Raw genomic sequence first — 26,974 nt, 5'->3', positions numbered from 1 at the left:
GACCCTAATTATGATGTCATTTGTTTTTGTTTTGGTTTTTTACAAGTGAAAATTTTCCACATTCCAGCTACAACTAAAATCATATTACAAAATAACGAGCAGGGTTTTACTTTCTGGTTTGTAGTACTGCATTTTATTGAATCTAATAAATCATTTTCTCTTGTTTACCAAAATAAAAAGGTTCAACATTCAAAATATAAAGATCCAGGATTATGAGTGCTCATGATGCCCTCTCACTCTGATAAATACTGTAGCTGCCCATGAATGACATCTTAAGAGAAACAGCAGCATCAACAAACGGACTTACAGAGTTACAGTGTCGGTTACAGTGGCATGGTGCGAGTGTCGAATCAGACGACGACAACAAGAAGGTGCTAGAAAGCAAAAAAAGAGAGACTCTGACGCAACTTTAATGGTGAGAGAGGGACATGATGGAACTCATCTGACCAAAACCAGCAGAAATACATTCTGAAAAAACGGTATATATGTTTTTTTTTATTTTTAAACCTCCGTACTGATTAGAATTTTTAAATCATGTCTCCCAAGTAAATGGAAAAATATACATTTAATAACTTATCAGTAAACAACAATAGAAGCTATCTATGCGATTCACTTAACAGCGATTCAGTAGCGATTTTTTCTTTTCTTTTTTTTTGTTAAACATACCACAGGCATACTGTACACACAGATATTTTAGTGACATCTGAGTTAACTGGATCTCGTGACAAGAAGAAAGTGTGTCATTTGCATAACAGGTTAAAGTAAAATCCGGCTTCCTCTGCTTGTCACTGTGTGATGGATATTTGGAAGGACGCCTCGACAAAGTGACAAAAAAGGGATGTAGATGTTACACTCAAAACGAGAGAAAGTAGCACCTGTTACCTACCTAAGATCTGACATAGAAGGACGACACAATCGAACACATGGTAAGACTTGGTAATCCAATGGTATTGCTTGGTGGAAGTTATTCAAAATTAAAGAGGGATGAGTCTTTGAAGTATAAATAAAATAGCATCCAAACTCAAGGTCCACTTATCAGCTTTTACCGAAGCTCGATTATCTTCTTCCTGGAAGGATGAGGCGGACGAGCCACAACATTAAAACCACTGATTATTGATGGGAATAATATTGATTTTCTCTTTAATGGAACCTGTCAAGTGGTGGGATATATATAAGGGAGAAGGTGAGCAGTCAAGTTGATGAAAGCAGAAAGATGGACATACATGAGGATATGAGTGATTTATACCAACTGGGTCAGAGCATCTCCAAAATGGCAGGTCATGTAGGATGCTCCGAGCTCACAGTAACATGTGTGGCTGAACAATGATTGGAAATATGATTCACGTGGCCAATGTCTGCAGTTTTTTGATAAAGGTACCACTACAAATAAAGGATCGTGGTGCTACAGACATGCAACATGCTTGTTTGGAACAGGCTGCAACAAAAACCACATACATTTTCTATTTTCTTTTCCAACAAAAGGAAATTAAAAAATCTCCACTAAAATCATGACTCATACCACAATAGCAATATGTTATTTCTTGCATATCGTTCAGCCCTGGTGGAGAGGAAAGGCTGCTCCAACTTCACAGAGAAGATGCACAAACAGCTGAAAACCTTAATGCTGCAGACAGAAAGGTGCCAGAACACACAGTGCGTCGCAGCGTGCTACGTTTGGAGCTGCGTCAGACTGGAAAAAAAAAAGTGGCCTGGTCTGATGAATCATGTTTTCTTTCCCGTCGCGTTGACGGTCAAGTGAGTGTATTGTTTAAGATGACTATAAGATGCACTATGGGAAGAAGGCAAGGGCAGCGTGATGAGAGGGAAACTGTGGATTTTACTTTGACACCTACCTAAACAGTGTACCAGACCATAAACACCCCCGATGGCAGTGGTTTCTTTCTATTGCACCGTGCTACACTGTAAAAAACATTCAGGAATGGTTTGAGGAACGTGACAAAGAGCCCAAGGTGTTGACTTGACCTCCAACTTTTCTCAAATTGAGCATTTTTGGGATGTGCTGGAAAATCCATAGAAGCTCCACCTTAACTTCCAGTAATGAAAAGATCTGCTCAGGAAAACCTTCATAAGTCTTGTGGAGTTTCTTCCAGCGGGTCAGGTCTGTTTTGGTAGGTAAACTGACATCAGGCAGGAGGTTTTAATGTTTCCAACTATCTAAAATGTGTTTGAAAGCTCCGGAAAAAATGCTTGAAAGTGGGCCTTGAGTTCAGGTGTTTTTGTGTCAGAACAAACTTTCACGCAGCAGGATCTGCACACAAGCAGCTGACATTTCAGATGAGAAAATGGACAAACAATCGCATCCTTCACACAGTCAGTAAGTGTTAAATGGGTTACATGTACACACTTGATCTCCTTAAGTTTATTCAAGAAAAAAAAAGAGAGTAAACTGTCACACCAAGCTTGCTGGTAAATGAGATGCTGTAACCAAATATCCACTGAAGGCATGATTTTTGGCACCCTACACACTCCTACCGTGTGCGAGACGAGATGACTCGGTGCATGTTCCGGCGTTTCTTAAACACATCTGTTTTTTTTCTGATATTGCACATCCTAAAGAACACTGAGGGAAATAACACGGCGTCATGTGGCATGACTGTGTAAACCATATCGACTCTAACCCTGGAATCTTATATATTTTTTAAATTTTCTTTCTTCCTCTTCTTCACAAACAACAACAAAGCCGATCCAGCTTCAAGTATCCACACGACCAACCCCTCCGAGTTCTCTCCTGTGAGTAGAACCTAAACAGAACGGAGAGTAGAAAGTGATGGCAGGGGTTTCCGCTGTGTGTTGAACAGACCAAAGAGAGAAAGAGTGAGTGTCCCGGTGTGGCTGATGACGGTCCACCAGGGAGGAGAAGTGGGATATGAGTTAGTAAGGTGGGGGGGGGCAAACCGTGGTAGGCCAGAGGCAACAGTCTGGTTTGAAAGACCGGGAAGTTGCTCACGCCTGCTGCAGCATTAGACCCTGGGAGACGTCATGCACAGCAGTTCATCCTCAGTGATAAATTCAGGGCTCGGGCCACGCGCACGCCTGAGGGCCGCTCTTGACACACGCACACACAAAGTTTTTAAGACTTGAAGACATGCACGGCCCGTACTACGTACTGCCTGCAGATGGGGCACTCGCTCATCCTCTTCCCACATTTGGTACAGGTCACCATGTGGCCACATTCCAGCAACACGCAGTCAATGATGGCGTCCATGCAGATGCGACACAGGTTCTCGTCGGCCGCCAGCTGAGCTTTGACGCCATCTGTGCAGGGAAACATGAGAAATGTTTTCAGTTGACAGTCGTTCTCTGCGGGTTCATTATAACGTGTAGGAGATGGGTGATGATGTGTAGGTGAACTTCTTAAGTCTGAGAACAGTGAACACAAGCACCATGACCACTGTTTGGTCCTCGCTTCTATCTGTATCTGTGTTTTTAATGTTATTTACACTGAACAAAGACGTAAATGCAGCATGCAAATGGTCTTCTGTTCTGAAGACTTTGTTAGAAAATGGTTGAAAGGGCTTAAATTAGCCAGTTGTGCAGGAAAAGTTTGAAACTTAAATTGGGAAGAGCTATTGAGTTATTCCACTCTGTATTTAGTTGTGGCTTTGAATGATCAGATAGCTTGACCAGAACAGACACTCCTTTGACCAGTGACTAGAAAGCATCTCCTGAAAATGTCTGTGAAGATTCTCAGTCATCCAGGTCATGGTAGCAACTGGACTTGCTTGAGTTCCTTGAAGACGTTCCACCTCTCATCCAAGAGGTTTCATCAGTTCTGACTGACTAGTTGGGAGTTCCAGATGCTAATATCCTTAAGGAGCCATTAACACCTGAGTTTCGGTTTCAATTGGGGGTTTGTTGCTCCTCCCCCTCGTTATGCGAGTCGTTATCCTCCCCCTGACACAATGGAGTTCGTTAAGGATTCCGGTGAATTCTAAGAACTCTCCCCAGGAAGATGAAACCACATTCACACCTAGCTACAAAAGACCCTAACGAACTCCATTGTGTCAGGGGGAGGATAACGACACGCATAACGAGGGGGAGGAGCAACAAACCTCCAATTGAAACCGAAACTCAGGTGTTAATGACTGCTTAAGGATGTAAGTATCTGGAACTCCCAACTAGTCGGTCAGAACTGATGAAGCCACTTGGATGAGAAGCGAAACATCTTCAAGGAACTCAAGCAAGTCCAGTTGTTACGATCAATCTACAAGAATCTCCTTAAAATGCAGCTTTTTCCAAATAACGCAATGCGACAGACAACAAGAGAAAGACGAGACCCGGCCGTTGACACGCTGGATGCTGGACTGTCAGCTAGGTCCGTGGCCAGGAACTCTAATGCCCACACCTCCATCATTTGTCATCAGAGGAATCGTTTCAGACAGCATGGGACAACAGAAAAAACTGCCACATGACCGCAGACCATGTGTCACCACCCCGACCCGGGATAGTCACATCCAGCTCATCCATCTGCGGAATTGTTTGTGATCAACTGCAGAGGTGCTGATGAAGTTGTTGGTGTGGTCTGCTCAAACTGTGAGGAATCGTCTGAGGGGAAGCTGGTTCGTGATCTCCCACATGAAGGCCGTGATCTAACAGCAAATCGGCTCCAGTGGGCAACCAGCTCATGTTTATTGGACACCAGCAGGATGGACGACGGTCCTTTATATGTGTATATTAATGCATTTTTTTTCCCAATTATCTGTAACGTTATTGTTATTAACTCTTTACCTATAAAATAAATTAAATCTACTTTGGCTCTGATGCAGGTGGCTCCCTCTGTCTGCAGTCGCTCTGTGGTCTGAAGCAATGTCCCGCCCACAGCTCTACTTGATTGGTTACAGAATTACCTGAGCTGTGCTTTAAAGGTGAGATAGCCAATGTTGCTGAAATTTAGGTAAATTTAGGCAATCTTTCCCAAGTATTTCCGTTGAAAATGTCAGACAAAGTGAAACTGACAAAGTGTTCAATCTCAATCAGTCGATACCACAGTAAACAGAGGAGAGCGTTTAGCGTCACATGATGCTCGGCTGTCATTCAGTTATAGTAATCCCTGTTTATGTAGTTATGACTGACAGGTTTCCTGCTATCATATGCTGTTAATATATACCATTGAATGTCTATTGGTTCCAAGTGCTGGCAACCAATAATTAACCTAAGTCTTAGGAAAACCATCCATCCATCCAATTTAGAATCACCAATTAACCTCAACATGTTTTTGGACCTTGTGGGAGGAAGCCAGAGAACCCGGAGAGAACCCACACTGCACGGGGAGAACATGCAAACTCCATGCAGAAAGATCCCGGGTGTCCTCACCGGGATGTGAACCGGTGACCTTCTTGCTGCGAGGCAACGATGCTAACCACTGAGACACCTTGAGAAAACCATTTTGGTCAATCCCAGTAGGTATACTCCATGGACAAAGAACATGTCTGCATTTCAACTATGGCAATCTTAAAGCCAAATTATAAGAGATCACAACAATCTCAATAAGCCGCATAATGCTGCAGCCCTACTCGGCCTGCAGACTTTCCAGATAAATCACTGATCTAACATCTGTAGGACGGTTGTTAACGTGATCCTGTCCCCCAAAACGTCCGCCAACGTCACCAAGTCTTTCAGCAAGACTGGAACAACATTGAACAAACGAGAGTCACAACCTAAATAATTCTATACATTGCAGATGTGTGGCCCTACGTGATGCAAATGTTGGACTCATTACTGATCGATGACCCAACTCTTCATCTGCCCATCATCCTTTCCAGCATAGTGCAAACTTGGTTGATTAATTACGTAAAATCTGTTGCAGAATGGGTAGAACTTAATCCAGTATTACATGCTGCATTGATATTTTTGTTCAGAATAGCGTGATAAAATATTTCCTACACATGTTGCACAAAAACTGCTTTGCTAATTAATGTGTTTTGTTGCACATCCTGCCGTCCACATGAGGTGGGAGCTTTGAAACACAAAATACTATCAATCTGTTTCTGTCAGCGTTTGCTGCTTCATACAGAAATAAAAATATTTAATCACAATTATTCAACCCTTTGTCTTAAATAACAGAATTAATGACTTTTGGCACCAACTTTTCAAGCCAAATTGAAATCAGATCCCAAAACAGAAAATAAAAGAGGTTTCAGAGTGCCAAGAAAGCATAAACCTGTCAATACTAAATGCAAAGCAGTGGTGCAAGGTTTTCGTTTTTGAGCTGGAGACACATCGTCGATGCCGAGAAGAAAAGCAATCAGCCCTCCAGATGCAGCTCTGGGGGGCAGAAACATGCGTAGAGCTTTAGCTAGCACATGACGTCTGTCCGATGGCAGCCGGACAGCCTCTCACATCAAAACCATTTACAATCACTAACGCAAATTATGTCAGATCACTGGTTTATAGGAGCTAAACGTCTGATCGCTGCCTGATCAGCCTAAATCTGGCTCCTGCCGCGCACATCTTGTGACAGGAAAAGGCCAATCCATCTGCAGCCCTGCCCGCTGTCCCCGCACAGCTGACTGCTAAGTGGACTAATACGATCCTCGAGCCCTTTATGTCAACAAGGAAGCCCGACAATGTAATTACACCTGATGGAGACAGGCTGCCATCGAAGTAATATGATGGCTCATCAAGGGGTAAAAGCTCTTAGAGAGTGCATTAATGACGGGATGAGAGGCTGTCCTTCAGAATGAAATGAGATGATGAGCTCTGGAGAAGAAACAAGTGACACAATGTGGAGACAATGAACCAGGCGGACGATAGTGACTCCAAGTGACCATAATATGATGATATACAGGACGACGTAAAGGATGAAGCGGGTAAGAATGGCTGCGGCATGCCTTTACTCTCGATGAGTATCAGTTCATGGAGGAGATGGAGAAGTGACTTTTTAGAACATCTTACCTCCAACGCTAGTGTTGCAGAGAGGTGGAGGATATGCAACCACTTTATAGATAAGAATTGGCAGTAATACAAGAAAATCGATTAGTTTGGGAAACAGGAATGTAAAACAACTGGAAAAAAGCAGCTAAAACTAATGCCTCTTTATATAATAAGGGTGAGCTAGCTGTGTTAGCAACAAGGTTAATGAAAAGAAAAATTACCTGCAGTTATGCTCACGTTTTCCACTAAAGGCAAAGGAGAAAAGAAAGCATTTTAGCCAAATGTAAAAATGGACGCGTGAAATTAGAAAGCAGAAAGCAAACAAATGAAGAGCAACTCACTGGATTTCCTGTTCTGCTCGTTCTCTCTGTAGAGCCGGTGCACTCGCTCCAGCAGCTCCCACTTCTCGCAGCAGCCAGAGTAATTGACAAAGTTCCTGGCGAGAATCTCTTTGAGCTGGCGGACGGAGAGGTTTTCTATCGCCTCTTCATTGTCGAGATCAGACAGCGAGGCCCTGATCCTCCTCTGAGTCGCCGGGCTGACCTACAATCCGCAGGGGAACAGGAGCTGTAATCACTGAATCAGCAGCGGGATCGCATCCGTTTCCACTAACAGGATAAAGACTGCCAAGCTTTGTAGAGGTGGAGGAAAAAAAAACAACAAAAAAAACACAAGCATCGCACCTCTATGATGTTTTCAGTGGGCTCCAGGTTCAAGAGGGACGCTGTTGGAGTATCCTCATGCTCCTGCGTGAGTGGAAATCAACACGGCGAGGTTAATTTAACAGCATTCAAATCGTCAAAATGATGTTTAAACTCATGGGTTTGAATATTAAAGGACCCTCGTGGTGAAAATCTGTTTGTATTGTGTTTTGTGTGTTTTCTACACTTGGATGTGTAAAATAAAAGCTGTGAAAATATGAAGATTCTACGACTGCTTTTATTTTTTGATGGCAATGCTTTGTGTTAGCGAGTTGCTAATGAGGCTTAGAATTACCGTAATTTCTGGACTATAAGCTGCTACTTTTTTCCCACGCTTTGAACACTGAGGCTTAAACAATGATGCAGCTAATTTATGGAGTTTTACGAATTTGCCTCGAGATGAAAGTGACATCGAGAGCGACAACGAAAGAGAGACTGAGGAAGTGTGAAGTAATTCTGAGGCTCAATTCTGACACTGAAGAAGACAACTTTAGTGGTTTTAGTGCACAGGAGGAAGATGAAGATAGCGATCAGTGACTTTTCCTGGTAGGCTACTGTATGTTTTATTTTTTTAACCAGCCGTGTTACAGGTACTGTTCAGAAAAAAGCATTTACGTATTTGTGTGCGTTACCGGGACGTATTTAATTAAAAGTTTAAAAAAAAAAGAATCTTTCTGCATAGCATCTTCCTATGTGAATATCTCATGTTACAACACCTGTGGCTTATAGACAAGTGCAGCCTGTATAAGTACACATTTCTTTTTAAAGCTAGTGGGTGTGGCTTATATTCAGGTGCGCTCATAGTCTGAAAATTACGGTAGCTTTGATGGCCCACCGGTCTGAGCTACGTGGAACCTGTAAATGATGGAAATGATGGAAACTGATTTGAAACCAATAAACAAGAACTATCTTTGGTGTTTTCATGTGTTTTTGTGCAACCTAACCTGCCCTGGATAGCAGCTATATTTAAAGCTACAGATGCTAAAACAGCCTGTTAGAGAGTAAAACCAGCAGCTACACAGTCATGATACAGACAATACAACTCATCTTTGAAGAACACTGAACTGAAAATTGAAAGACACCTTCCTGAGAACGACGTTATGTTGGTGAAAAGGGGCACAATGTGGGACCTTTAAAATGAGGACGTGTGAAAATGACAGATTTTCCTCCTATCTGCGGATTAAAGGCTGCTGAACAGGCAAAACACACACCAAACTAACCCATATCTGTTTGTCTCATTCCTATATCAGAATCAGCAGTGAGGAAAAATGCAAATTAAAGCACATCCCCGTCCTGGTATGACTTTTTTTTTTTAAACATCTGTTAAACGACAGTATCACAAGATGAAGAGCGCCTGATCATAATTTATAATTTCTTCCAGCTCCATGTGACTGTCAATACCACGATAAAGAAAACGGCTCTACAGCTATCTGTGATTTAATTTAGGTTGCAGCAGCTCAGATATCTAATGAACAAACAGAGATGTTTAAACACTGACTCAGCTGCTCTTAGCTCTGCAGTTAATCATTCTGTTTGAAGGTGGAGGTCAGGAATGTGCTGCATTAAAAGGAGAACAAAAGGAGCAACAGAGTAGCTGAGGCGCTGTTTGGTGTCAGCGCACGGCTCTGTATTATCTGAGCCACTTATGTGCTTTGAAGAGACAATATTGTCTCTTTATTCTTTTATCTGCCTTGACAAAAAAAAAAAGAAAGAGAGCTTGTGAAGAGCTGAAATAAAGCGATAACCGATATCATGGAGTTCAGCGTCTCTGCTTCTGTGCCAGAAAAAGTAAACTCTCTCTGTGTGCTTCCTCACATTCCAGCAGACCGTCGTCTCTCTCCAACCAAGACGTGTTAATAATGCATCAGTCAGTGTCGCGGTGCGAGATGCCTTTCCTCGCATAGACATCGTGCTTTTGCTCAGACGAGAATCCTCAGAGACCCAAAAAAAAAAAAAAAAAAAACCACGAGCAGCAGCCCTGACTCACGCTAAGTGCCAAACCTCTCCGGAGCACAAAGAGTCTTTGACTTGATGTTTGATTTCATTCAACCATATAAAAGTACTAGAAAGCACTTGCATAATCTGCCCAGGCTGCACAATCTGCTAAATTTGTTATTTTTGTTTTGACAGGAAACGTTCGGAAATGTTTCATCTGAATCAAAATCAGCAGAATTGTGGGTCACGGCGCCCGACTGGATGCCGAATGTAATTAAAATCTGTGTGCGCACTTCTGAGGAACAGATACTCTTTGGGGGACGTACAGAATTTCAGATTCATACCTTTCCTTCTGCTGTCAGTGTTTTGTGTATTTTTTTTTTTAAAAGACTTTTTTTTGGCCTTTTTAGAGAGGACACAGAGAGAGAGACAGGAAAGTGGGGGGAGAAGAGTTGGGTAGCAAAGGGTCATGAGCGGGACTCGAACTCATGACTGCTGCTTCGTGGACTATAGCCCCTATACATGGGTCACCAGCTCAACCAGGTGAGCTATAGTGATGCTGCATTTTACGTATTTTAACTATGGACAAGTTGCAGAATATCCACAAAAAATAAGCTGCTGGATTATACATTACGTTACTATTAGATTTTCTCATCCTGTAAATCATCATGTGCATTAGAATATTAAACCTCGAGCAGATTTGCCCTTGTTAGGTGCTCAATCTATGTGTCCTACCATCTCAGAAATAAAGAAACAAAAACAGCCTTGCAACAACCTTTTTTTGTTTCTTAAACTGGTTAAAAGCAGCATCCAAAACTGTGCACTAATCAACATTCAAACCTCTGACAGGTGAATAACACTGATTATCTGGTTACGGTGGCAGCTGTCAGTGGGTGGCATGATTAGGCAGCGACTTAGTTCTTGACATTGACGTGTTGAAAGCTGGAAAAACGGGCAGCGTGAGGATCTGAGCGACTTTGACAAGAGCCAGATTGTGAGGACTGGGTCGGAGCATCCTCAGAACAGCAGGTCTTGTGCGGTGCCTCGGGCTCACGGACGCATGTTGGGAGCGAGGATTTAACCGTGTGAACCGACCCCACAAAAGAGCTGTGTGTAAACCCGAACGCCGGCTATGATAGAAAGGCGTCAGAACACACAGAGCATCACAGCTTGCTGCACGTAGCTGCAGATCGGTCAGATTAAACGCAGATTATGAGCGTCAGCCATGAAAGAAGGTGGCTTCTGTCTGATGAGTCACGTTTCCTCGTCCATCATGCAGTCGTTGTTTACCTTTGGGAGGAGATGGCAGCAGGATGCGCTGTGGGAAGCTGGCAGAGGCAGTGTGACGCTCTGGGCAATGCTCTGCGGGGAAAACGTGAGTCTTGGCATTCATGTGGATGTTACTGTCACACAAGCATCTACCTAAACAAGACGCCGCTTCACGATGTTCCCTGAGAGCGGCGGCCTCTTTCTGCCTGCAAAGATCGTCAAACTGTTCCTGAACACAGTGTCCAAGGTCTCGACTTGACCTCCAAATCCTCCAGATCTCAATCTGATCGAGCATCTGCGGGATGTGTCGGCTGCATCTCCAGCTGCCAGGACCTTAAAAGATCCTCCGCCGCTGCCTGATACCACAACAAATCTCTGCCTCGATAGGTCAGAGCTGTTTTATCGGCACAAGGGGGATCTACACAGTATTTGGCAAGTGGTTTTAATGTTGTGGCCGATTTAAGTAAGCGGGATATTCTTATGTAACACATAATATTCAAATTTCAGATTTAAAGTCGAGTCAGATTGCTGCTCTGCTTTTGACAGATTTTCACGATCAAGTCTTTTTCTTTCAATACAAACGTCTGAAACTACATACAATTTAAAATGTATGTGCCACAAACTAAAATCTCACAGCGGGATATTATCTATAAAGGATGAAAGAAGGGATGTACTGTAGCGCGTCTGTGTTGTTTGGCTGCAGCTGTGACGCTGTGGGGAGTTCTCAACCTGTGTGTCTGTTACATAACAGAATCAGCCCATGTAACAGACCTAAAAAAGGCAAAGGGCTTAAGCTGCCTGGCTGGTCTGAGGGCTCTGCGCTAACACACAGCCAACACAGCTGTTTCCAGCTGTCACATGGGATGGTGCACTGAACACTGGAGCAGCAGTGCAGCGCTGAGCTTCTCTGATATCAATGGAGGGGAGAAAACACGCAGGGAAATGTAGTAGATTTTTAAAAGAGGGGCTCTTCATTCATAACAAAGACAGCACAAAGGAGGGAACAAAGCACGAGATACAATGGAACAACTGATGTGCACGAGGGGGTGTTTGTTTGTTAGAGAGTTGAAGGAAAGAAGTGAAGCTTGTAAAAAAAAAGAAAGAAAAAAACTTCACCTTTGAAATTAATTATCTTGGATGGAATGAGGACAGATGTGAGAGAAGTATGGCATATGTAAATCTGGGAATGAGTGTGTGTGTGTGTGTGTGTGTCTGCAGAAATGGCAGCTTTGCATGCAGCCACACACTGAATATCAGCACAAACCTGGCTGGTGGTCCCTGAGCTGTCACTTGGGCTGAGCACTTCTCCCTGAGAGGCGGACAGGACCGACTGTTCAGAGGTGGAGCGCGTCGCAGAAGGAGGCGAGGCGGCACGTGAGTGGGGGAGCGAGTGCAGACTGTCGGTGTCGTCTCCCCCTTCATCTTCCTCCTCCTCCTCCTCCTCCTCTTCCTCCTCCTCCTCATGCGTGTCCTCTCCTTCTTCTTCCTCCTCCTCCTCCTCCTCTTCCTCCTCCTCGTCCTCCTCTTCGTCCTCCTCCACCACCGCCGCTCTCGGGGTCTCCCTCGTGCCCTGATGGCAGAGCACCAGGTCCACCAGGTCCTCCTTCTCCCTGCATGTGTCGGTGGGGATGTTGCGCAGCAGCAGGTACTGGCGCAGGTCCTTCACTCGGAGCTGCATGAGCCGAGGCCGCTGGAAGGCCGTGCCGCGCAGGAGGTGGCAGGTCGTGCAGCAGCGCAGGTTCTCCTGCAGCACTGAGCACAGGGCGCAGAAGCTCTTCTTACAGTCACAGCAGATGTGCTGGAGGGGAGGGGAGCAGAGATTGAAAGACATGATGTGATCAGCGATTCTTTTTCTTCTGACTGAAGCAACCAAACTTGTTTTTGAAGTTATTTCCCCCCCACCTCCAACAACATCATTTCAGAAAGTGTTTTCATCAACCCTAATCGATCCCTGATGTCTGACTTCTGTTAGCATATTAAACTGCTCACCCTCCGTGTTACTTTTGATGAATAAATGAAGCGTCTACTGTAAGGGATCCACGCGATTGGAGCGCTAAAAAAAAAAAAAATTTAAAAATAGGCCAACACAACTAAAGCTGCTGAAGCTGCTGTTTCTACGGACAGAAACCCGCCGGCAGGTTTAAAAAGCATGTTCACTTTTTAAAAGAATTACACCATTTATCAAAGCTGGAAATTAGTAAAGCAGATTTTCAACTTGGGGGCTGCAAGGTGGCTCAGTGGTGGTTAGCACTGTTGCCTCGCAGCGAGAAGGTCGCCGGTTTGCGTCCCCATGAGGACACCTGGGATCTATCTGTGTGGAGTCTCCATGTTCTCCCCGTGGAGCGTGGGTTCTCTCCGGGTTCTCCGGCTTCCTCCCACAATCCAAAAACATGCTGAGGTTAATTGGTGATTCTAAATTGTCCGTAGGTGTGAATGTGAGTGTTCTTGGTTGTCTGTCTCTAAGTGTAGCCCTGTGATAGACTGGTGACCTGTCCAGGTGTCCCCTGCCTTCACCCTAGGATAGGCTCCAGTCCCCCATGACCCCAGTGACTCAAAGATCCTTGAACTAGTTACCTGTGACCAGCGGAAAACACCACAGAATCTAAGCTCAAAGATGTCATATTTAATTAAAATTATTTTATTCTGCGTGTTTTATTTGAAAATGAGCTCATCATAAACGGTGTACTAACTGAATCCTGTAAAAGACTCCACATAGTCAGGAAGGACTCAGCTGTTAGCAACAGTTAGGTCACAAAAATTCTGGGACTTTCGACTGAACTGCAGGCTGTGTTTACACAGAACAGATAGGACATACATAAGGAAACAAATTAAAATTTTAGTGGTAATATGTTCCTATTTTGTAGGGTTAGGGCATTAGAAACACACTGAGGGCAAATTTTATACACGTTGACTCCAAATGTTTTCAATTTTTGTACAATAAATAATCAAATAAATTCACATTTTTATTTTTTATGGCATTGTGACTGTTTTATATTCCACAGAGGACATTCTTAGGTTCTCTCTTCTTCTAGTCATAGTTGTGTTGCTTCCATTGAGGTGCAGGACTTTATATCTCCTTCATGTAACGGGGCTGAGAGAGTTAATTTAACAGTAATGTGTTTTTTTTTTCTTTGTACCAATAATCCTATTAATACAGATTTCAGCCACTTCCCCACATAGCCATCTGAAACAGCGGCCAGTCATTCACAGGAAGGAATAAAGAAAAGCGAAGTATGCTATCTGTAGCTCCTGGTGATGTTTGACATTTTACAGGCTTAACACTGTCTCCTGATGCAGAGCAGCTGAGTAGATTGACACTTCAAATGGGCCGGAAAGCAGGTCAGCCACGGCTGTAAACATTTCCTTATCACTTGTGCACAAACGTGCTCCTGGTCCACCAGAGGCACATTTCCACCGTAACAGACACTTTTCTTCAATCATTTGTTGTTAATCCCCCGGCAGGCCTTTTCTCCCATACTATGAAAATATCACGCTGACACGCGGATGGGAGTCGACCCGTCAGAAAGGCAACTGGTGTGAGGATGAAGAAAGAGCAATCTGAAGCAGAGGGGAAGCTGAGCGCTGCAGCGTTTTCATCAGACGGATGTACTCTGCCGTTAAACTCTCATACGCTGAGCTGTGTGGGGACTCAAATGCCAGAAAAGCCATGTGTGCTTTTTTAAAAAACATGTATGCAGAGGAGACGTACCATGTGGAAATAAAGATTAGATAAATGAATAAATAAATATCAGGTTGTCCTTCAGGTGCAGCTCATCATTGGTGCATTTTACTGCAAAAAAAAAGAAGCAAGCTAATAAAAAAAAAACAATAAAAAACAATATTCTGCCTTTAAAATTGTGAACAAAAATCACATTAGTTTTCAAAGGATTTAAAAAATACTGTATGGATGTATAATATGGAACTGGTTCACATTAAAATGCAAGAAATATGAGTTTAAGGAGAACCAGATCCACATGATTTTGGATTCAAAATGTGTCTGTTCAGGAAGTAATTAAGGATGCCCCTGTTTCCTTAATGCACCATGCTGCACTGTCACTGCTCACAACTGCACGCAACCCTTACATAATTCTAAAAACAAAAAGAAGCTGACTGTATGTCACTGATATACCTTCCCCCCTTCGTCTCTGGTGCCAGACGACGAGGAAGGACGTCTGAACATACAGTCCTGTGTTAATTATGAATAGGATTTGTGTCTACCTTGCGTCTGAAGACGGAGAAGGCCAGTCCGCAGGCCTTGCACAGCTGCCCGGCGCTCCCTGAGCTGGTGGGGGGGTAGGTGGAGTACCCAGCGCTGGGGGCGAAGCGGAAGGGCCCCGCCCCCGCTCCAAACCCCGGCTGCTGCGCCCTCACCGTGCCCGTGCCCATCACCTCGTTCAGCAGCCCGCAGCATGACGCCCACATGGACGATGCCCCCGCCTGTGGAGAAACCAGACCGCCGGGCCACACATGAGTGCACACAACTTCTAGAGACGTCCAGCACATACATTTACAGTCAAATGTATTCAGACCCTTCCATTAAAGAAAAAAGAGTAAAATTCACAATAGTCACTCAAATAAGTAGAAACTGAAAAAGTAATGATAAATAAAAATTTGCTAAATTATAATTTAGTGAAATCAGACATTGCTTTTGAATTGTGGTTGAAAAGAATAATTAAAACAAACAAACAAACAAAACTGTCGCAGACAAATTAGAGCAGTTTGCTGATGATCAACAGGTGCAGAAGTCTGACTGTTACAGGAAACACTTGATTGCAGTGATTGGCTCAAAGGGTTGTTCAACTAAATATTAGTTCACTGGTCCCATCATGGTTGTTTTTTTCCCCACACATATTTCTGTTGACACCACAATTCAAAAGCAATGCCATGATTTTCATTACATTTTTATTTATTAATACTTTTGTCAGTTTCAACTTATTTCCGCCGTTTTCCTTCTTTAACAGGAGGGTACGGATACATTTAAGGGTGACTGTATACAGCATTTTAAATTTGTAGATGTAAATATTCTTTATAAATGTAAGGCAACGTCCACATAATGAATGTTTACCCTCTGATTGTTTCATGTGTGATCCATATCAGACAGAGAGCTTTGTGGGAGTTCAGCTAGTAAACCATGAGAAAGTCTCCTGTGACGATTAATACCTCCCGACCAACATTCTCGTAAATGTGTTATGTCAGCATCACTTTGCTCTATTGGTTGGTTGTATTTGCCATTAGAATAATCCATGACTGAACCAGAGTGAGTGTACACAACTTACAGAGACGTCTAACACATACATTTATACAGCACGTTAAATTTACGTAAATTCACGTAAATATTCTTCATGAATGTGAGGAACATGATGTCTGATTGTTTCATACATGTATGATCCACATCAGCTTGTTCTGGTTCATTTTTGAAGCAATGTAATATGTCTACTGAGTAAAATATTACAACCAGAGACTCCATACTTTTTACACACATTTCTCCAAAATTCAGACACATTTGACGTCTTTGGAAACGTCTCCACTACAATCCAACACTAAGTTTTGCAAATATAAACAGAGCTCTGCTACGTGTGAGCAAATGTGTCGTTTAAACTCATCTTTTGGTTCATAAAGATGTATTTTACAGATTCCCAGAATCAAACACGCCACCTTAATCTGTGTCAATTGAGGTTCATCAACTTTCACGAAACTGCGATATGATCCCATGATGTTTAATTATGAAATTAATATGGCAAGATTAGTATTTTAGACTGAAAATGAATTCATTACTGAGGTTTTATTTACATGTAATCAGGGTTTCCTACTGCAGATCTTGCCAAGTAAATCTAGCTGGTTTTTAATACGGATCATTTGGTTTAACTCAACTAAACATCTCGTCTTGAGTAGCATCTTTGTCTTTATTTGGGTTAAATTTAACAATATACAAGCGGCATGTCTATTTATAGGTGTATTTTACACTAACTAGATTGTATTAAATATAAATATTTTTGATCTTGTTTGAAGATTTTATATTTTATGTGCTACAATGACGGTTCCTGATTTATCAGGTTCCCTCACAGCCCCAACAGCCAGATTTGCTTATTTAAAGTGCAGGCATGCTTCCATTAAGATAATTTCACAGGGCAGCTCAGTGCACCTGGATGTTAGGTAGTTTATATACAAATCGAATGCAAATGTCAGTAAACAACCAAAATAAAGCTTCTCATTAAGGGCAGCTGTATCCTCATGCGTGTGATGGATGTAACTGAGGATCATTCTTAGGGAATGAAAGGCCACCAGCACCCAAATGGTGCAGATAAAAAGGGGTTGAGAGGATCTGAAGAGAACTCTTTTCTCCCTGATTGTAAGTTGAAGTCTCTGTTGCGTCCACTTGAGCTGTTTCTTCTTGTATTTTTTTTACCCGAAACACTGATTTCTCTTCTGGGCTGTCGGACTTTTTGTAGTTATTGTTTTTTATGGCTTTTCTTTCCTGCCACTGTGGGTTTGTAAGTTTGTTTGTGTCGTAATTCTTTTCTGTTTCTGTGAGAAAAATTAAACATGAAAAGGAGTTGAGCAACTATGAATCTCCACGACAGCTCCCATACTTAGATTCTAAAAGTTTCTGTAACACTACTGGCTAAATGAACACCCTGAAACATATTTCCTCATTGGAAGTGTTGATGGTGGAGATGGTGCATTACATAATTCAAATAACTTTATTCAACTCAAATAACTCTATTCATCCCCAAGGGACAATTCAGAAACAAAATCTTCTCAAGAAGGTGGAGACCTGGTGACTGTTCTCTGTATTTCAACAAACTACAGATGGTAATAGTTCATTGATTTCCATCCATTTTCTTCTGCTTATCCGGGGTCAGGTCATGGGGGCAGTAGGTGGAGCAGGTCATTCCAGACTTCCCCCCCACCGGTGAGGCTTTCCGGCTCTGCCTGAGGGATCCTGAGACGTTTCCAGAGAGATATAATCCCTCCAGTGGGTCCTGGGTCTGCCCAGGGGTCTCCTCCCAGGTGGACGTGTTCAGAAGACCTCCAGAGGAAGCCTCTCTGGAGGCATCCGAATCACATGTCCATACCACCTCAACTGGCTGCTTTTGACATGCAGGGGCAGGAGCTCTACTCCGAGCTCCCTCCGGATATCCGAGCTCCTCACCCTATCTCTAAGGATGAGCCCAGCTACCCTGTGGAGGAAGCCGCTTGTACCGGCGCTAGTTAATCGATTTAAATGACCTTAAAAATTCAACTGATTTAAAATACGTTGACCGATGAGGCAGAAGACAACCCGTAGATTAGCTGTAGGAGGTTTTGCCACCAGGTGGAGCCTCTTACTGTTTGGCACTGTAATGACGAGGCGGTCACTTGGACTACTAGCAGGTCTGTGTTGGCACTAAGGGCCACCATGAGAGAGTCTCATGTTACGACTAATATCCACTGACCAGAGTTCTTGTTTTGTGGTCGAGCTGAAGTTTGCTGCGTCACTGTGGTCCAAAAATAACAACAATAAAAACAGAAACACCAGGACATGGCATGGTGTCCATTGAATCCATTTTGTGTTATCGATAATCGACTACAAATTTGATAACGCTGGGAGTTATCAGCTCAGAAATCTGTTCAAAATTTGTATCCCGACAAGAAACTACTGGAGAAACATCCTCCTTTCACATGACGACGCTGAAACCATCTCAATGAACCATCTGCTCTATAATAACACCAAACCTTAAGGACAGAAGTGGAAGAAGAAGTACTCAGATGGTTTAACTTAAGTAAAAGTAGCAATACCACGGTGTAGAAATCCTCTGTTACAAGCAAAAGTTGTGCTTCCACATATAAATTAAAGCACTCATTATGCAGAATGGTCTGTTTCAGAATATTGCAATGTTGGATTCTAATTGGTAGTTCAGCAACGTATGCATCACTTTAATCTTGCACTTGATAAAAGGTACAATAAAACATCATAATGTATTTGTTAATTGTATTTCTATTTCATATTATTTAAACTTGCATCTAACGAACAGGTTTTCAAATAAATAAGGGAGTTAAAATTGCAATATTTCAGCTGCAGTGGATTAGTGGACTATGTAGCCCCATATAATGAAAATACAAATACTCGAGTTAATGCACTTAAGCAGTTAGTCTAAATCAGTAGGGGTGAAAATAAAAAAAAAGAAAAAGATCGATGAACGAGAAAGACGGGGAGCGATACTCTTTCCGAGTGCTCTTTGAGGTTACAGATAATTCAGCAGCAGCGACTCTTAAAATCTCTTATTAATGATGTTTTCCAAAGAGCGCTGCGGGTTCAACTTCCCAGTCGCTGCATTATTTTGAGCGACGTTGAATAAGAGGATGTGTGAGGAGTCTCAGCTCCACCGTGTTTATCTCACACAGGTCAAGTGGGAAGAGGCGGACGTTTAAAAAAACAAAAAAAACAGCTGAAGTTAGCGTGTGAAGTAACACGACTGGACCACACGGAAAAGAATCGTGTTTTTTCTGATCGCAAGACGGCAAAGATGGCGTGATGGGAGCCACACAGCTCCTTGGAGCATACTGATGAGGAGGAGCAGGGAGGGGGGGGAGGACAGCGAGGAGAGAATATGTCTTCTGTTGTTCCCCCAGCCTGCAGAATCAATAGCTGACATGAGCATAATGTAAGCCTTCTGTGGTTCCCGGCTCTATGCGGGGAAAACAATGGAATTCACAGGGTCCTGCCACGTCGCTTCTTAAAGCAGCGCTCTGCTCCGAGTTGTCACAAACACCCTGTGATCTGACCTCACCCATCTGCTTAGGGAGTCGTTATGTAATCCTAGGAGCGAGGCACTATATGTGGAGTCAGGGCGAGAAGGAGGAAGGTCTACCCCCACTGCAGCCAGACAGCCGGGACGCGTCTGCAGAGTTCAAATCAGCGGCTCGTTTCATTCACGTTACAGCTTCTGGTATCATCTAATCATATTTCTGCCAACTGATCCGTCGATCCATCGCTAAACTAATGCAGGGCTGCCACTAATTTTAACGATCTATTAATCCTGGATTTATTTTTCAGTTAAAAGTGTCGACTCACAGCCCAGTGTGATATCTTTAAATAGCTTTTGTCGATTAAAATCTGAAAATATGCAGTTTACAGTGATGCAAAGCTGAGAAATGATCAATTCACTACTTGAATATTTCACTGCTGTTATGCATCTGCAGCTGACTTTATCATCCCCTAACTTTGCAAAAACACCGCGATGCATAACAACTTGCATTTAAAGCCCGTGGCATCAACTTGACCTGATGGTGAGCTGCTAGAAGAGGCTCCCCGGTTGGATGCAGCCTCTCTGGTACGGGAGCGAAGCCTCCTAAAAAGGATGTTTACTGCATTCTCCATGAGCTGAGGAGCCGCTGCAGTCTGGCCGTGAATCCAGCCTGATTCTGGCTGGGAGCCAGCAGCACGAGCTCCCTCTGTCACTTCAATTAGCACACTGTAAGCTGTGCGGGCAGGGAGTCCCGAACAAACAAGTGACAAGTGCAAACATCGCATGTACTACACTGTTCTTTGTTTTGTTTGTTTTATCATTGATATTGCTCTGCAGTCTGTTATCATGAACCTCTAGGGATCCTGCATGTGTGTGTTTTTTTTGTCATCTCTGTCACCTTTGTGTGTCATTTCTTGAGCAAATAATTCAGATATTTGTCACACTGTTGCAGGAATACGATCAGAAAACAATCCCACACAAACACACAAATCCAGCGAGAGGAGGAAGCAAAAATTAACCGAGGCACAGATTTAAATAGGAAGACCCATGGGAGGAAGGAGGAACAGTGATCTGACCTCATAAAATGAGCTTTTGATGATCAAAACACAAAAAACTGCATCGAGCATCAACAAGTGCGCAGTCGTGTGGGACGAAGCCTAAATGGGTCACCGCCAGCCCGACACAGACCCGAGTTTAACTACAGCTGAGATGAGTCAGATAACAAGTAGGAAGAGTTTTCACCTTCACTTGAACCGCATCGGTTTTACGGGGTTCTCTGACAGCTGACAACGCCCATACAAAGCAGCTGATATGATGAATGCAGCAGTTCAGGAAGTTTGGAATAAACAACCCTAATGACAGCACGCACAGACATTTAATGAGAGCACTCTGGAGCTGCGTTATGGAAAATGTAGGATCCTGCAAACTTAGACGTTGACTCATGCTAGGAAATGAATGTCTCAGTCTGATGCTTTGATTGCTAACATTCACTTGACTTAATAGAAGTTCAGTGCAAATTGTTGTTCTACCCTTTCAAGCTCTGATATACAGTCGTCCTCCAATTTAATACCCTTCCATTAAAGAAAAGGCAAAATTCACAAAAGTCACTCAAATAACTAGAAACTGAAAAAAGCAATAATAAATAAAAATTTACTAAATTATAATTGAGTGAAATAAGGCATTGCTTTTGAATTGTGGGTGGAAAGAATAATTAAAAAAATAAATAAGTAAAACTGTCCCAGACAAATTAGAGCACTTTGCTGATGAGCAGTGAAACCAAAACACCTGTCAACAGGTGCAGAAGTCTGATTGAGAGTTACAGAAAACACCTGATTGCAGTGATTGGCTCAAAGGGTTGTTCAACAAAATATTAGGTTACGGGTCCCATCATGCTTGTTTTTTTTTTTTTTATTATTATCATTATGTATATTTCTGTTGAGCCACAATTCAAAACCAATGTCATGATTTTCATAAAATTTTTATTTATTATTACTTTTGTCAACTTATTTCTGTGACAGCTGCTTTTTCCTTCTTTAATAGGAGGGTATGGACAAATTTGAGAGTTGCCAATTTATTAGATACACCTGAAAAACCAAAACTTGCAATAAATCCCTCTTCATGACGGTTATAATGTCCACTTTATATTGAGATGGTGATTTAACCATGTGATCATTGCAGTCGTGTCATCTGCAGTATTATTTCTTTTAATTTAGCCTGAACCCACTGGTCAACAAAAACACATTTCAGCACAACGTAATGCGATTCAACAGCACCACAAACGGAAGCCTCTGAAATAACCAGACAGCTGAACCAACGGCTTTCTAATTTAAACTAAAATAAGACAACTGCAGAAGCAGCTGAGCACACACACATTTCATGAATGTTAAGAAACAACACATAAATGGGAATATTTTCTGGTTAATACACTGAATAAACAAGCACCCTGGTGGGCTCCTGGTTAAAAGAACACACCGCCTAATGGCAGCATCCACATATTGATTCTGCCTGAGGACCTTTGCTGCTGCATGTCACACCACCACCTCCCTCACTCCCTCCATGCTTCCTGCCTCTCTACACTACGGCCTCCCAGATGAAAATGGTGGGGGTAAAAAACTATTAAACTATGTTTCATTACATTGATGGAAACATCATAAAATACGAGCATAAATCAGTCCCGCTCAGTGATTTGCAACACAGATATTAAAAGATTACATCCAAGTCTGTTTACAGCTCTTGTTTGGCTTTGCAACCAAATCCATGACGGCAACGTCAATAGATGCTCGTCGAAACGCAGCCGGTCGAATATTAGAAGTTAAAGCGCCGCGAGATAAACAGAAGGAAGGAGGTTCACAAAACAGCAAAGGGATGTAATTGAAATATCATCATCCAGCTGCTTCTGCACAGGTGAATGGAGACGATTCAAACAATTATGCAAAAATCACTGCGATCAGCTCGTATAATTGCAATGAGGTGATTGTGCAATAACTGTGACAGGCCTGCTCAGGGCTGGATGTGTGATAAAACGCTGAATGAAGCCCTCAGAGGGAGTCGGTCTGATAAAATTCATTGGAAGGGATTGAAAAGTGCACAAAGCTGCACTAGCTGCTGCTAGCATTGCACAGCAAGGATCTCTGAATGAACTGGTGCTGATTGAGGTGCATTGTGGGTAATGTAGGCACCTGGTTTTGGCAAAAATGAAGCATGCATGAATGAAAAAGTGGATTTATTTTCTAAAATGTGCACGTTTTTAGTCTGATACTGCTGCAGGAATGCAACGCTCAAGTCTTTAAGAAGAAGGCTGTGTGAGTGTAAGAGGACCTCATGTCATGGTGCTGAGACCAAGTCGATGCTTTTGTAATCACATTGCAGCCATCGATACACAGATACGCACCAAACACAAAGTGTTACGAGGATTCTCAGAGTAAACTCATCAGATATACCTCCATCATCCGCCGCCTCTCTCTCGCTTTTCATTTCCTCTCCCCCTCAGCTCACCGTCTCTCATTTTTTCCCCCCTTGCATCATCTGGAAATGTCACTCACACTGTGAAAAGTGAAGCGAGCCGGCTGCCTGTTTATACCGGAGATAATATTGTCAGAGAAAATAAACTTGTTCATTTGCCGCCTTTCATCATGTGTGTGAGAGTGATGAGACTAAATGTAATATTTCATATAAATTACACATTACCCGAACAGACCAGGCGACGTCTGCCGGAGCCTGCAGATGTCAAATCCGCTGAAATCTGGAGAGTTATGCACATAAAACTCAAGCTGCTACCAGCAAAGTTTGGATTTCTGTGTACAAAATAGCAGATTTGCACGGTCTACTCCAAAAGGCAGAGGAGGCCTTGGGCGGGATTCTCGCCTTTGGTGCGGCGATACAAACAGCAAACGACCGCTGTGGAGACCGTTCTGCAATATAAAAGCACGACGGGACTATTTTACAACCATCACCAGAAATCTGCTATGCCCCCTGGACTCTCTTTTATAGCTTTAGACTTCTTAGAAGTCAGCCCCGAGTGAATTTAGTCTCATTTGGAATAAAGTGTGATCCACGGTGCTGCATCGGTGCTACATCTTATAATTTCAGCAGCAGAGATTTGCTCCCACAACATCCGAGTGTGTGCTTATTGACGGCAGGGAAAATGAAATAGTAAGAGGATTTTAAATGAAAAATATATGAAAATCAAGCATGCATGTTAAAATATCATGGATCCGGGCATGTGTTGAGAGAAATGACCTTGATAATACATAGTGTACAGCAATCTTTCCCCCTTTCAGACTCATGCTTACACAATCCAGCTAAACGCCGTCCCTTCCACAGGGGCAGAAAAGCTGCTTTTCAATTTAAACCAGATTAGTCAATAAAACATCACATCCATTTTGTTTTCCCGGGACACAGTGAGTGATGATGTGCCTTAGGAAAATTAACTTCACAGTTAAGCCCTCTGTTCTCTTATCTTTCACAATATTGTGATAAGCAGTTGTGAAAAAAGTATTTAAATGCTTGAATTTTTAAAAAATGCATTTGTAGAAAACATACTAATGAGTTCAGATGTGACTTATTCATGGTGAGTGATAGATCCAATCAGCGTTGCGGTGCGTTATTGTTGCATCGTGTGTGAGTGACGGTACACAACACAAAACCATGTCCTCTGTGATTAAAGGCTGAACCCATAAAACACTGCAGTAACTCTAAAGGCTTCATACACTGCCGCCACGTTATACTGTCAGCTAAAAGCACGCTGATGCTATTTTTCCCAATTAAAACAACAATAAACTTTTTTTTGCAAATGTCCAACGCTGCATTAAAACCTACACATTGCTCCAAAACAAAAAGGGGTGAAAGCAACAGAACCAAATGAATCACACAAAACATCGCTGCATGAATTAACCCAAAGACTTCATCCAGTCTGCAAACATCCAGACATTTCTAGAAAGACAGAGCTTCCAAAGTGTTGTTTGTAGCTTTTATGTGCTACTGGAGGCGCTCAGAGCTGAACATCATGCAGCATGAAGAAAACATCCTCACAAGATGATTAATCGATTAGTTGCCAACTACTAAACTAATAGATAATCTATTAAGCATTTTTTGGGAAGAAACACAGCTGGAATTCTCAAATCCCAGCTTCTTAAAGGTTAATATTTTCTGCTTTGGTTTCTCCTCTATGACAACAAACTGAATATCTTTGGATTGTGAACAGAACAAGACATCTGAGGACGTCGTCTCAGGCTTCGGGAAACACTATTGTTTTGTTTTTTCTATCCATTTCTGACCAAACTAATAAAAAGTACTGAGAAGAAATGCTGTAGAGTGAGAAAACACAGACGCAGAAATGTTGCTGGTAGCTAAAGTGTATATTGCCGTTAACCCTGCAGCGCTCTAGTGGCGATGCTTTCTTAGTTTAGTCTGTTTGCATGTGTTTTCTTAAGCTGCAGTTGAATCACAAACCCTCCGTCATGGCACACAAATATTTAATCAAGAAACTAAAAAGGTACGACTTCTTGACCTTCAGAACAGTGCTTCAGTAACAAGTCACAGATCAGAAATGTCAAAGCAAGTCCATGATGCATGGAGTTAATGAGGTTGTTAACTGTGGCTTGTGGGATGTTGTCAGACTCTTTTCGAAGGGTTTGGTGAAGTTGGTGGACATTTCAGGGAACAACGACGCGCTGGATCAGGCTGCCTGAAATGCATTTCTTCGACGACAGATGGTTGGAGTCGTAGACATTCGAGTGCCTGACTACGGCCTTTATTGACATGCCAGCATCCAGTATGCAAACAGCCTGCTCTCGTCTTTCTCCTGTCATCGGCCGCATCGTGTCATTTGAGTACAAGCTGCATTTTAAGGAGGCCTTTCATGGTCACCAGTCAAAGGAGCGTCTGTGTGCTGGTCGTGCAATCGTGAACGCACTTGACGGGGGTATGGATTAACCGAATGGTCGAGAATCTGTCACCAGATGAGCAACACAAGAACCTATTTTCTGCACATTTGGCTAACTTTAACCCTTTTCTCACTAAAAAGCAACAGAAATAAGATCTGTAACTTTTTCTCTAAGTCACCAAAGAAGATCATTTGCATGCTGTGTTGATATTTGCTTGCAGTGCTACTTTGCACCTCTCGCAATAAGAGAGGTTTGATTTCCAGAATGAGGACATTCACCTTCTAAACTAACCACTGATGCATGCAGCCAGCCTCTAATGAAAACCATCCGGCCGGCTACAGTACAACAGCAACACCAGCTGATTAACTGTCAGCCGCCTTGAATATTCACACAAGTGACTGATGCTGCTGCTGCTCATGATGATGGTGATGATGATGATAATGAAGATGACCGGTTGTAGTGTCAGCTCTGCTTCCACTTCACCTCTCAGAAACCCTGCCACCAACACCACCACCACCACCAGAGCACCAATGACATCATCGCCATCCTCTTCATCATTATCAGTCCCGAGCTGCCAGACAGCATCATCACCTTACCTCCCTGTGCTGCAGCCTGCCACTGCTTCTGCTCCAAACAGAGAGGAAGGAGACTCCTGCACGCAGCTCGGACCTCAGAGGTGATCCTCAGTCTCCTCCTGAGAAACCTCCCCGCACTAACTCACTCACTTGGCCGCAGCCTCTATCTCGTTAGAGCGGATTAAAGCCTGACGATGAATGGACGTCGCTGCTCCGGCTTTAGTCCACTGAACTACCACACCGAGGGGTCAAAGCGGGCTCATTAAAAGGCTACACACTGTACCCACTGTTTATCAGGACGGCTGGACATGCAAGGAGGGGGAAGCGTTTCCAGGATTGCTCGCACGACAGGGGAATTAAAAAAAAAAAACAACCCAGCTTGACAGCGCTAGAAGGGCAGCAGCGAGGAGAAATCAGATGACAAACATGGAATGCTGCATTTAAGCCTGTTGATAGAAGGATATTAATTGACATTAGGACTGGGGTATTCCCTGCCTCTGTCGGTGCAGCATCGTGCGCAAATCACTCTCATAAAAACCGGCCTCCTAAATGAATCCCAAATCCGCTGCAGGTGGAATCACGTACCTTCATTGCACCTCCCGTTTGAGGAATCTGCCGAGTAATGTCAGGACGACGACCATTGCAAGTGCACAGGGAATCAAACCATTACGTCTTCCCTCTCTCCAGCTGCCAGTGTGTGTGGAGTAAGCATAACGTAATGGCCAAGAGAGCCGCAGCCAGTCAGAGAGAGCACACAGGCGTTGGTATCTTTAGCAGCCAATCCGCTTGTGCGCATCTCCAAAAGTGGGCGTTCTGGTGCCGTGCGTAAAGACGCATGTGAGAGACGCATCATGCTATTTCCACAGCGTTGGTTTATTCTAGTGAATTGGCTTTTTTTTTTCACCCTCACCAGCAATAAACAAGATAAACAAGATGCTCAGTTCCAACACATCATCATGCAAATTTAGCAGATTTTTATTTCTATT

The 26,974-nt window shown here is 43.0% G+C and overlaps 1 protein-coding gene across 1 annotated transcript; it reads right to left on the bottom strand.

The window, feature by feature from the left end:
- Window positions 1-1,818: 1,818 nt before the first annotated feature.
- Window positions 1,819-26,631, bottom strand: rnf34b (ring finger protein 34b). The gene is made up of 8 exons (XM_008293741.1): window positions 26,574-26,631; window positions 15,018-15,236; window positions 12,064-12,597; window positions 7,578-7,640; window positions 7,236-7,437; window positions 7,116-7,139; window positions 6,916-6,957; window positions 1,819-3,276 (listed from the first exon to the last, which is right to left on the bottom strand). The coding sequence occupies exons 1-8, from the start codon at window positions 26,577-26,579 to the stop codon at window positions 3,092-3,094; spliced, it is 1,275 nt and encodes a 424-aa protein (XP_008291963.1). The 5' UTR covers window positions 26,580-26,631; the 3' UTR covers window positions 1,819-3,091.
- Window positions 26,632-26,974: the final 343 nt, after the last annotated feature.

The sequence above is a fragment of the Stegastes partitus genome, unplaced genomic scaffold (genome assembly GCF_000690725.1).
Source record: "Stegastes partitus isolate 25-593 unplaced genomic scaffold, Stegastes_partitus-1.0.2 Scaffold907, whole genome shotgun sequence".
NCBI classification, from domain to species: Eukaryota; Metazoa; Chordata; class Actinopteri; family Pomacentridae; genus Stegastes; species Stegastes partitus.
The sequence above is the reverse complement of the archived record's forward strand: the minus strand, read 5'-3'. Positions and strand labels throughout refer to the sequence as shown.